The sequence below is a fragment of the Hypomesus transpacificus genome, chromosome 24, assembly GCF_021917145.1.
Source record: "Hypomesus transpacificus isolate Combined female chromosome 24, fHypTra1, whole genome shotgun sequence".
In the NCBI taxonomy this organism is placed as follows: Eukaryota; Metazoa; Chordata; class Actinopteri; order Osmeriformes; family Osmeridae; genus Hypomesus; species Hypomesus transpacificus.
The window spans coordinates 5974789-5987670 of record NC_061083.1 but is presented as its reverse complement, the minus strand read 5'-3'; the positions used below and the strand labels follow the sequence as shown (position 1 = coordinate 5987670).

The window sequence follows — 12882 nt, the reverse complement described above, 5'->3', positions numbered from 1 at the left end:
TCCAGTTGAAAGAGGAAGTCCAATGTTACTTTGTATCAAAATAAGAGTATGCGCCTCACACGTAGACACACTACAATAAGCAACGTCACAAAAATAACACAAATAAAAGTCAAGATAAGCCATCTTCCATCCAGACTGCTCTGCCACTTTCACTGCATTAGTATTAATCTTTATCATAATGTATAATCATTATTAATATAATAATAATAACACAAATGTAAAATGCATGTCTGCACTGTTGGCTCATCATGATGAATGTGCTCGTGTCGACAGAATAAGAAGTCAGCTGGTATGTAATAGAACACACACACACACAGTCTCTCTCTCTCTCTCTCTCTCTCTCTCTCTCTCTCTCTCTCTCTCTCTCTCTCTCTCTCTCTCTCTCTCTCTCTCTCTCTCTCTCTCTCTCTCTCTCTCTCTCTCTCTCTCTCTCTCTCTCTCTCTCTCTCTCTCTCTCTCCCGTGGCCTCTAGAGGGAGGTGATAGACCAGGGATTTGGGCCCATGCGTCAGGACCATCCATCAGGAGGAGCTAGTGAGCATCTGAATGCCACGTCCATGGGTGCATCGATTTAATGATTATGCAGTCATGGAAAAATTCCAAAGAGGTTGCAAAATTCAGTGTACCATGGAGAGGTGGTTATAGCAGAAACTGTACTGTACTTATTTTTTTCGGTGGTATGCCAACCAACAATATGCTCTTTTACATTCAAAACAGGTTGAAGCATGATCTGTTGCAAGGAACTGTCTGTATGTTTGAGCTCAACAGACAAGCAGTGACGTGTAGTGGAAAGTTTTTGGGTGTAGAGTACATAAATCGCCGGGAGAGACGGGTGCATGGAGTGTTATAGTTAAGCTACGTGAAATGTTGGTGCGTGGCAAAAGGACAGCTTGTTTAAGAGAATCATGGCATTGACAGCCCTTAGTTTAGAGACTGTTATTTCCTGGCTGGGAGGGCTAACACGGTCGGTCCAAACTATACATCCCAAAACAAATGTTGACTCTCTTTGGTCGTCACGGAGTAGCCAGTTTCTGCTTGCGCACCATCACCCATGATGACGTCACCGAAGATGAACTCTGATGTGTTAGTCTCAATGAACATATTACTGTTAGATATGCACTTCTGATCCTTTATCTCCTGGTGTACTTTATATATTAACTATTTGCATGGTTCTTTGGATAAAAGCACCTACTAAATTAATAAAGTATAAACATTTGAAAAGGAATAATGACCTACCGTAGGCCTGTGTTTGTGTCAGGCTTATCTCACTTTTGCTTTATATTTTACCTGTAAGACAAATCTATGAAAACCAGGTTTAGAATTAAACAGAGGTAATAGTAGTTATTGAAATTGTGCGTGTGTACCTGTTTACTTTGGTTTAGGGATCTGGCTTTGAGTGTCTTTGCTTGTGCAGGGTGACACAAGGTCACAAATAAAATAGTCCAGACGGGTGCTGGAGTGCTTGCCAGACCTTGAACACAATGTTCTTTTTGGAATACGCTCCTGTTTTTTTCTCTTTTTTTCTCACTTCCAGTGAGCACAGACACTCTCTAAAATAAGTATTTTATCTTTGATGGTATGTGTTGGATTAGAAAGACAACATTCCATACTGGGGACTGTATTTTATTTTGTCCGTCCTGATTATATTTCATGCATGTGGTGTGATTTACTTGGACCAAAAATTCTTGGAACAAATACTTTACTTTGACTTTTACTGAGTTTGGACCTTGAAGATCCTCAGGACAGAAATAGCACATTTGTTAACTGTTAAATTTGTCACCCCTGGAACAAATATTCTACTGTGTATTGTCATACGAATTCAAGTGACTGATTTGATAAAAAATAGGATACAGTGTTTCAGATGTAGACCATTTAACGTCATTTCATAAAGGAAAACAAGCAGACCTTTTTCTGTCAGTTGAACTGTTTTAAAAACAGACAGAAAAAGAAGTGAAATTGCATCGTGAAATATCTTGTTTTTATGTCTTAAAATGTATGTGTTAAAAATGTAAGAATGGGATGAAAAGATTATCAATAAATTTTCTTTGAACCTCTCTCTGAGATGCTGCCAGGTAGAGCACATACATCGATTGAGCGCAACAAAGGAAAAAGATCTAGGAGATAAATCTGGCAGTTGTTTTACGGGCATTGGTCTATCTGTTCTAAATATACGATACAGCAGCAAGCGCGAAACAATGTGCACAATATGTATATTAAAAAAATCCCTGTCAAATAGTGTGTGAGCAGGGGAGATTGTAGGATCAGACCTTTTGGGGTGCTCAGCCCCCAATGAGAATGTGACATGAATACAGTGCCTTGCAAAAGTGCTAAACCGCCCTAAAAAAAGTGGATAACAATTAATACATTCATGTATTATTATGCAAAATATTGAATGAATGAAAAAACTGAGGATGTCCCTTTGTGTGTGATGTTGCATATTCAACACAGTCAGCCTATTTTATTCAAGGCAGACCTTTGCCTACTTTTAATCTGTCGATACAGCAGAAGCGGAATATCACGTCCCTTCAGATGCATTTCCCAAAGGCGTCTGTCAAACAATTATGAATGTCTTTTATAGAGGGTTGTTACACTGATATTTCCAGATGGAATCCATGTTACATCATAGGCCATTCCTGCCTATGTGTTTCTGAACAGTATACATGTTGATTGGTCTACAGTAGGCTATCACTTATTGAGAAAAGCACGAGACAAAGGACACGGCAGTGTAAATTGCCTCCAACTTTGATGGGGGCGTTAATGTCCACTCTGACACTGCCCAGAATAAGACTCTTCAGACAAGTCCTCCATCAATCACATGGTGGCTGAAATGACCAATAGAAGGTAGAGGTGGGTTAGGCACTGAGGCAGAGCCAACGACGTGACCATTAAATCTTATCTTATCTCTGATCTCCACAGTAACAGACTCTCAGTAGGCATGTCTTGACAGTTGCTTGACCTCAGCATGTTGGATCGCTGGGCCAGTGACATCACGTGCAAAGATGATTCCCAATTCACAACACTGGAAAAAATATGTGCCTCGAGCCCAATCTCTAAATGAAATATCTTAAACTCAGATCAAACCACCCCAAAACTGTTATGTAATCAGCGACCTTTAACCCCTGTCCGTGTTGTTTGCCGAGGCTGGACCCCTGGTTGTCTCGCGCCAGGGCCCATTCCATGTCCGCAGACAAGGTCCTTCTGATGCACGCCCTGTAGTGATGCCGATCCAAACACATCATGGCGACCGGAAAGTACCTTCATTTCTGTTTTGGAAATCATTCACCGTCAGAAGTTATTCATGACTCTCTTACTATCAGTTGGATGTGCAATTTGGATTTTTGGGGGTGGGAATAGTCAAGAACCACCGGTTGTAATTTACACAGATATAAAGTGATGGTTGGACTCTTTATCCATACGGCTATTAGTTTGTGATTAAGTGATCGTTAATGTGGGAAAGATATCAATGTGATTAAATACATGGCCTTGGTTTTATCTAATCAATAATACAATTCATTTCAAATTAAGAGATAATCCAATAACCCAACATGGATTCTAATATAACTGATATGTTATATACGGTTATATATATGGTTGTGCAATATATCTGTGTCAAGGCATCAACCTTTATCATTAGCATGTTATCAGTGCATTAAGAAAGATTGTATTATTATAATTATTATTTTATTGTCTTATACTGCTGAGATAAGGAGATAAAACATGAACTCTAATACATAAAATAACACGTAACGCATACACACACAACAAAGATAGTCTCACACAATCACACGCACACACAATCACACACACACACACACACTCACACACACATACACACAATCACACACACACACAATCACACGCACACACAATCACACACACACACACTCACACACACACACAATCACACACACACACAATCACACACACACACAATCACACAAACACACAATCACACACACACACACAATCACACACACACACAATCACACACACACACACTCACACACACACACAATCACACGCACACACAATCACACACACACACAATCACACACACACACAAGCAAAACGCCCGTTAACTAACCGGCAAGTAAGTCTGTGTGACAAATGGCAATAGTCTCCCCAATGGAAACTTGGACGAGGTGCCAGTGACTTAGAACAGTGCCTCTTTTGTGGTCAGGCAGGAGGACAACAAACAACCCTTATTCAAACACAAACACAGAATCAGGATGAAGGGTCTTGTTAGTGGGTACAGGACAGAAAGAAGATTGTTCGAACAGAAAAATACTTCACACTTAATCATGACATAGGTAATGTTTAATGATGTACCGTGAAAGCAACCACTTGTCGTTGATTAGCCTCACAACAAGCAGTATAACTGAAGCTATTTTGGGACTTTGTAAAACTACAAACTAAACACAGTCACAACTTCAACAACAGACAACAATCCTGAGAGAAGTTGAGTCTTGTTCTAATGATGTGTCTTTATTAGAATTTATTACAACCTGGGAAAAAGCCAATTATAACCCGCCCTACAAAATACATGGCAAATACAGTACAGGCATTGCATTAAAAAAAAAATATTACACCTAGAAAACTTTACCTTTGCTAATGCATATTGCAATTCTACTAATCTGACTGTACAAACAATTTTATGTTACATCACGGTTTTGACAGGTGAATTTGTGAAATAAGACAATAATCCGCCCCAAGTATAAGTGCTCCATCGAGAGTGAAACTGTTCATCACAGAATCCCTTTTTTTCTTCTTTTGCAGGTCTTCACTTTAAGTGGTTGGAAAGACGACTTTGCCCCCATTTCCATGTATCTCGCATTTCCACATTCTGCCGTAACAGTACAAAAACACAAACATTTTTTACAACCTCCCCACCCCCCACCCCCACCAAGAGCTATCTGGTAGCCATCTAAAAACCATTTGGACATCATCTAATGACCCACATGATAACCCTCTCTTACTGTCTCATCACCCCACCTATTGGAACTCTCTCTTCCTCCTTGTGGCAGCTCATAGGTTTGTTGTTGTCGTTGTAGATGTTGTTGATCTTCCTCTTTGCCCTGCGCATAGTTCCCATAAAGTGTTCTAGTGTTGTGGTTCCCTGCGGTGCTATTGTTGTTGTTGTTCTGTCACTGAAAGGCCTTGAGATGTGCTTCACTGTAAACTAAGGAACGTGTTTGTGTGGCGCGCTTAGGAGCGGTGATCACAGGTCACAGACACACAGGAATGCTGCTGTTAGGGAAAGAGAGTCTCTTCTGGCCTGGCTAACAAAGAGCAGATTTGTGTTTTTTGTTGTTGATTTGAGCAGAACGGTGGGCTAAGCCTTTTCATGCATTCACCCTGCGCTCATCAGCATTAGCCAGACATGCAGCAGGCAGTGATAAAGCCATTCCAATTACTGACATGTCCTTTGAACTGCCCGCTGCCTCCGATATAAATGGCTCACTTTAGTCGTCGTCCTCCCGTGTTTGTTAGTTTTTGTCCCGTCTCTTTTGCAGTTTCACTCTGGATTTACAACATTGTCATTCTGAACGCAACTCATCCTCAGTTGTTCTCCTGCGAGATGGTGGTTTCCTGTCAGAGACACACACAGAGACAGAGAGACAGAGACAGAGACAGAGACAGAGACAGAGACAGAGACAGAGACAGAGACAGAGACAGAGACAGAGAGAGAGAGAGAGAGAGAGAGAGAGAGAGAGAGAGAGAGAGAGAGAGAGAGAGAGAGAGAGAGAGAGAGAGAGAGGAGATTCGGATTAGGACCTACTGGTGATGTAAACTGAGCACTACTTCTGAATATAGGCGTTCTTTTGTGAGAATAGCTGCAGGGCCACAGTATACCCCCAGAGACAAGAGGCTCTTTTAACAAAGATTCACGGTTCAGGTTAGACATCGCCTGTTTTCAGAAATCCGATCCGTAGAAATTTGACCTCGTCGACCCCTCCCCTCCTTCCGGAGCCTTCCCAGGTCCTCAGTTTATTAACAAAAAAACTTGTCTAAAACAATTAGTAGATTGCACAGGTAGGCGGATGCAGAACTTGTGCAGGCAGAGATCATTGTGTGCCCACGTTAACCTTATCTTATCTATTGAGCCCAGTGTTGTAATATTTCATTGACAAGCAGCCGTTTGGTCAAGGTAAACTTATGCAACTGGTAGATTCCTGATAAGGTTTTTTTGTGTTTGGCAAACCCACAGCGTAGTTAGGGCGTCAGGGGTGGTGTTCCAGCTATGCTTCAGACAAGAACACCCCCCAGCCTGCCACAAAGCTGCCTTTCACATGCTTAAACCATTAAACCCTCGCCTTGTGGAACACAATCTCCCAGTGACAACATCTGGCTGAGATTGAGAACAGACTCCCGGCATTTCTACATCCTACCATTAAATAAGCATTACATAGGAAAGTTTTATCCTCGGAAAGTCTTAAAGTAGTAGGTGGTGAAGATGGCTGTGAACTTGCTGATTACACAGCCTTTAATGATAATGGAATTTTCTTGAACTAGAAAGTCGAACCTTTACTTTCTGCCTTAACTGAAAATCGTACAAAGTCTACCACGAAAATGGTAGCTGAGAAGATAGGATAAAAAGAAAAGTTCTTATGATCTTTCATTCAGATGCTCTGTCGTGTTATGACTGGCTGTCTGTGATTAAACTCTCCATAAAAACACAATCTTTGTTCTTCAGTAAACATTAACCACCCTTACATGTAGTTAGAGTCAGATATATGACTTAACAATGGCTAGGGAACATAGGATGAAGAGCTGAGGCTTTTTATGACTTCTAAAAACAAGTTGTTTTTGTGGCTCCATCTTGGATCCACGTAGATAAGCTTCCTTACTCGATGAGAACTGTTTGTTCAAAATATAATATCCCAAAAGGGAGTTAAAGAGTTGCGTATGACATGAAAGTCAATCAGTATAGGACGGCTTGAGTAACAAACACACAGTGTCAATCCTGTGTGGACTAGCTAGAAAGATTATAGCAAGGAGATGGGCTCCAACGAAGAAGAAAAAAACTAACATATCCTCTTTTTTCCCTCGTTTTAAACCAAAACTAAACCTTTGTTTCTTTCGTCTCAGCGAACTACAATGTCGTTGCCAGTAAAAGGCACGAGAAATGAGCTGGAATTTTGGAAGAATCCTTACAAAGGGTGTTCTCTCTCCGTATTTGCTCCAGAAGGTCATCTTGACTACGTTCTTGTGGCCGGTTCTCTGGTCGAAGGTCTGGCACTGCTGGAAAGGAGGGCTGTAAAGATGCAAGCTGGCCGCGCAGTCAGTGTGACTGCTGTTCTCCACCCGGTGCAGGCCCATGGAGTCTGGAACAGCATGTCACATGTCAACATGATATGTGACCTAGGAATGGCAAACACTTCAACTCTCACAAGTGTGACCCACAAACATGTGTGTGCTTACGCACACAGCTTACACACACACACACACACTGATTACTCACACACACAGCTTACGCACACACACCAAACATAGCCAGGACTCAACAGTCTCTCTGTATTGCACAGTCAGCAGAATGTCACTAACCCACATCTGAAACACAGTCATTATGTGGAGTCCTGTTTGGGCCGCAGTTATCACAGATTATCAGTTAACCACAAGAGAACATTAAAAGGTTCAAATCTGTAAAAGTAGAGCTCAATCCATGGGCGTGGATGTGTTTACAAGACGTGTACAGACACATTGTGAGCATAAGCTTGATTGAGCCTGTGTGTGTGTGTGCTTGTGTGCTTGTGTGCGTGTGTGCTTGTGTGCGTGTGTGCTTGTGTGCGTGTGTGCGCGTGTGTCAGGCCTTACCATTGATGTAGGCACACTGGTTCTCCTGCAAGACCCTCTGGGATTTCTGGACCATGTCGCCGTTGGTCTTGTCTTTGGGCCATTCGAACAGAGTCTCCTTCAGCTGACCCTGCAGCATCTTCATGAAGCAGTGGGAGTCCGTGTGGTCGTGGATGCTGCTGCAAGTCGCACACACACACAGGGGCAGAGTGTGTTAGAACATAGTTGTTATTACTGGCTCAGCACGCCAGTATGTGGTGTGGTGGAATTTTATCGTAAAGTCTGAGGTCAGAAGAATTTTTATTTTTCTGTTTATTCTTGCACCATGGAGGAGCAGTTCTGAAACAGTACCTAAGTGATGTCTGTAACAGAAGGGCTGTCTGAAAATGACATGATCTGAGCACTCTTCTAAACAGTAGTTCCAGACAGTTACATAATCCGTTAATTAGTTCATTTCCATTAAAAGATGAACTAGGACAAGAAACGTTTGGTCAGCAAGTGGAACTTAAGCAATACTGTTTTACGATTAAAGGTTATTCTAGCTTTACAGAAGTTAAAACCTTAATAATAATAATTGTTGTAGGCCAAATTATAGACATCTTAAAGAAAGAAATGTTCTATTACAGTGAACAGCTATGAGACACTAGAGCCAAGATGACTAATGGAATCTTTGAAAGAGACTTCTATGCTTGCTCGAACCATAAGATGTTCAGAACTGAATCATGAGCACTCTTTTAAACAGTGGTTCCAAAAAGCAATGTAATCAGAGTGCAATAGTTCATTTCTTTCAAAAGATGAACTCCACAATATGCAAGAAAGCAAAAAGGAAACAGGTTGCAGAACTTAATACAGTCATAAGTCTATAAGACAAGAAAGAGGAACTTGTATTCCTACAATTCCTGGGGTGTGAGCAAAACCACCCAATTTGTTAGACATCTTAAAGAAAGTTATTTTCTATTACAGTGGTCTTCCTGCGGTGGTTGAGTGGGAACAGCTGAGACACTGAAGAACGGTGACAAATGGAATCTTTGAAAGAGACTTTTATGCTTGCTCGAACCATATGATGTTCAGGACTCTGAATCATAGTTTTTCTTTCAGAGCTTTCTCATCCTGCTCTGGTGAAATAATGCAGGATTTGTGTGACTATTGTGCCGTGTAAAAAGTAGGAGCACATTCTCGTTCTCGCAGTCTTACTCCTGTAAGTGTTACTCAAGTTCACCAGACGTGGATTCAAAATAGGTCATTCCTGTTATCAAAATTAATTTACTCTTTATATGGCTCAAAGAACATTGGACTCTGTAATCTGCGTTTCCCTTCCACCAGTTTTGTTTCATAAGTTCTACTGTATGCCACATCACTATAAAACTTCACATTAACCTTTAGCTATATTAAGATAGTGGACATTTAAAGTCGTACAAAATGCACAATAGAGTAAACTATACTGTAAAGTCTGTATTGTCAAGTGCAGAAAAACAAATGGTCTGCCACTTTAAGACCTACTACAACTGAACTTGGGTTTGAAGGACTTGAATCATAGCCTCCAGGTGTGGTATCTTACCTGCCATGGCCCTCACCCCAACACAGGATCATCAGGTTAAACTTGCCGTTGCCCTCATCCACCAGATTCCTGGTGTACCTGAATAAGACGAGACACAGGTGTCAGTGAGGGCGACTATGCTCAAACTGGATGTGATAACTGCATGAACAAACAATCGAATAGAGTACAACTTTATTGTCCATCAAGGTGAACTGAAGAGTGAGGGTGTGAAAGGGGCATTGTGTGAGGCCATGTTTTGTTAAGTCAGGGGTCAGATGGCTGAGTGGTTAGGGAATCGGGCTACCAATCACAAGGCTGTCGGTTCGATTCCTGGCCGTTCTAAATGACGTTGTGTCCTTGGGCAAGGCACTTCACCCTATTTGTCTCGGAGGAATGTCCCTGTACTTACTGTCAGTCGCTCTGGATAAGAGTGTCAGCTAAATGTAAATGTTAAGTGTTATTTATGTAAATGAAAGGTACACCCTTCCACAGGTACACCCTTGCACTTTTTCGAGGTTCATGTTGTTTAATTGTATCTTGTTTAACTACATGCTCTTATAGTTCTTCCCTTTGGGACTTATTTAGTTTTCACAATGAATGCTTCATGTTTTGGTTACCCGCAATGTTTGGGGCTATCTCGTTGTTATGATCAGTGACCTATGCACTTTTGTAAAGCTCTCTTTTGGAAGTCGCTTTGGATAAAGGCGTCTGCTAAATGCATAAATGTAAATGGGGTAAATGTATGGGTCTATATACGGTTGTCCAGAATCTCAAAGGATTTACATCAGAATACTTTTAGGACTCACAATGAATGTGTAGTTCACGAGTCATTTGTGATCGGAGGAAGACGAGATTTATGACATTTTAAGTAATCTCACTCATGAAACATCTTGGCAAGGCTAAGTATTATGAACCAACCTGACCTATTAATAGAAAACAGGTCAGACGCCATATTATATAAAACCACATAAATCTAAACGCTCCAGACGTTCCGGCTGAATTGGGATGGAACATTTAAGGGGGCATAGGAAACAAATCAATCCCACCATGCTCGTAAATCGTCTATTACGCACAGTACATGGAATTAGAAACACTTTCAGGTTCATCATGCTATAGGCCACACAGTAATCCAACCACGGTCATATTATTGCAGGCGCAGCAGTAGGTACTTTTACGACCCTGGAAATTCGTCAGTGTTTTTATGGTGAGCTCACACAACGCCAGCACAGGCCGTACTCAAATCAAGCGGGTGTGGATCAGTCTCTAAATGCTGATTGGATGAAGTGTTCCCACCCTCGACTTACCCCTCACTCGTCAAAACACATGCACAGGGAGGGCGAATTCTATGGAGAAGGCTGTTTTTGCGCACAAATCGCTGCGCACAACTTTCAATGGAAGGTCCTTTGCCAGCAGTGCAAAAACATTCGATATGCAAATTGATTGGGGGTGGAATGCAGTTACCAAGTTGTCAGACGTTTAATTTGCAGGCTTTAAAATAATTAACTCGTGTTTTTTATTGATTTAAAACGAATTATGCTCGTTTCTTTTGAAATAAGAAAAAACTAGTTATCTGCTTTGTATGTCCTATGTTTGTAATTAATGACTGACTTTATTCCACGGGTATTATAGTCTACTATTTATACGCCTAAACAAGTGGATGGATCTAGATGTCCGTTACTCCATCAAAGCCTATAAAGTACCCTTATTACGAAAACAACGTATCAAAGCAGTAATAAAATAGTACACTGAAAATGCAGCAACAGTTAAGTTAACAAGCAATGTCAAACATAAAGGAAATATTAGTAGCTTTACCTGAACTGGTCAGATTTTGCAAATTTCATCCAATCTTGGGGATTGCTGTCATAAGCTTCCATTATGTTCTGAACCTCCTCTACGTTGACGTTGTCACTTTCAAAAATCTGATGCAGCACCTTGATCAGATCATCAAGGGTCTCGGGCTTCATCACTTCAGTATGCTCCATGGTTGAATAAGGGTTTGTAGTGCCGTTACCGCTGCTGACTGTGGATCTTCCTATGTGATGGAGGATTGTTTAACCCTAGGCTTTTTAAATCTACAATTTGGGGCGAACTTTTGTGGACTGTACCATTATGGAAAAGAGTGAACGCCTACTGCAAAGTCCAACTTCAAACCATGCCATCGAAAAAAAATACTAATACAAATCCATTCGACCGCATACTGTCTCTCATATTTCGCAGTATGATTTGTGGATAATATTCCAATAAAATGTATTTATGTGTCGAGCTATTTCTTTTATATATTTGTCCCTATCGAGCACTTGGACTAGTCCAAATGTAAATGCCCAATTCTACCCTCGTGCAGCTGTCACTAACAAAGTTTTCTTTTCTTCCCAGCAGGATGCCTTTCGCCTCGCAGCTCACAATAGGAGGCCTGATCCTTTTCTTTGTTACGGGATGTAATAGTTGACTCAACAATGGGGCAGAGATAGGATAGAAAACTAGCCCAGAGATAGGATAGAAAACTAGCCCAGAGATAGGATAGCAAACTTATTGCATTTAGTTAGGTTGTATGGACTTGACTAAATTCATTTAATCTTAGTTACAATGCAATAGATTCAAATTTAATTGTATACTTTATTAACCCTATCCCGAAACAATGGTTAACAGCAAACAATAATCTCAACAATTGTCATCAACAATCATGTTTACAAACACTGAACCAATATTTAAATACCGCAGACTGTCATCATAGACTGACATTGTAAAAGAACAAACAATTCGAGAGTTATTTTTGTTTTAGTTCAAATGCCATCAACTTATTGCGTATGAGCTCAAATGCAATAACGTTAACATAATGAGACAGAAAACATTGTTGGAAATAGTTGGAAAATATGAACGACGTCACGAATGAATGAACGCATGAATGAACGATTGAACAAACGAACGAATGAGTGACCGGTTGTTTGAGTAGACTGTCATAAAGCAAATTTGATTTCTGTGTGACCACCTTACACTGTAGACTAACAGTGTTACTTCCGATGCAACACTTCGTTGCAGTAGGTTAGCTACCAGGCTAGGTCTTCACGGGAGCCCTGCAAATCTAACACATAGTCTTCAACTCATTCTAACACAAGAGCTACAGTGGGTCTATAGTCACTGGAGTTTTAAATCATGTTTTTGGACAGAGTACCTCTTCCAGTAACAGGTTATGTAGCCTACACAGTGGCTCGTCTACTTAACCCGGTGTCGATTGCAAACGTAGGATACGGTACCATACAGGGACATTTTTTAGGCATAGTTTGATCAGGGAGGCCGTTGTGACTGGGCATTAACCAACTAAAAGTGTCATGCATATTTTTGCCATCTATTTCAGTTTGATCTGGTTCAAGAACCCTCGGTCTAACTATTCAGGATACTGTACCGCCATCTTGTGGTCGGATTAAGCTCATTCAGTCAGATGTGCTGAAACCTGATAAACTATTGCCAGTCCAACGGTAGCCCACATTTGACCTTGAATAAAAAATGTGATTGTGAATGTGAAATACTGTGATACTCAGAAGTATGATATTGTAC

General features: G+C 40.9%; 1 protein-coding gene across 1 annotated transcript; it reads right to left on the bottom strand.

The window, feature by feature from the left end:
- Positions 1-4298: 4298 nt before the first annotated feature.
- cdo1 (cysteine dioxygenase, type I) lies at positions 4299-11386 on the bottom strand. The gene is made up of 5 exons (XM_047048552.1): positions 11143-11386; positions 9352-9429; positions 7815-7972; positions 7155-7324; positions 4299-5588 (listed from the first exon to the last, which is right to left on the bottom strand). Exons 1-5 carry the CDS (start codon positions 11310-11312, stop codon positions 5559-5561), a joined length of 606 nt encoding a protein of 201 aa, XP_046904508.1. The 5' UTR covers positions 11313-11386; the 3' UTR covers positions 4299-5558.
- Between the last annotated feature and the right edge of the window lie 1496 nt (positions 11387-12882).

What these genes read in the sequence shown, in the direction of transcription:
- cdo1 (XM_047048552.1), bottom strand. Translation starts at nt 11,312, where the DNA reads ATGGAGCATACTGAAGTGATGAAGCCCGAGACCCTTGATGATCTGATC. An exon ending in CCAGTGTGCCTACATCAATG is followed by an intron (nt 7,325 to 7,814) that starts GTAAGGCCTGAC and finishes ATGCTGTTCCAG; the next exon opens with ACTCCATGGGCCTGCACCGG. An exon ending in ACGGAGAGAGAACACCCTTT is followed by an intron (nt 5,589 to 7,154) that starts GTAAGGATTCTT and finishes TGTCTCTGACAG; the next exon opens with GAAACCACCATCTCGCAGGA.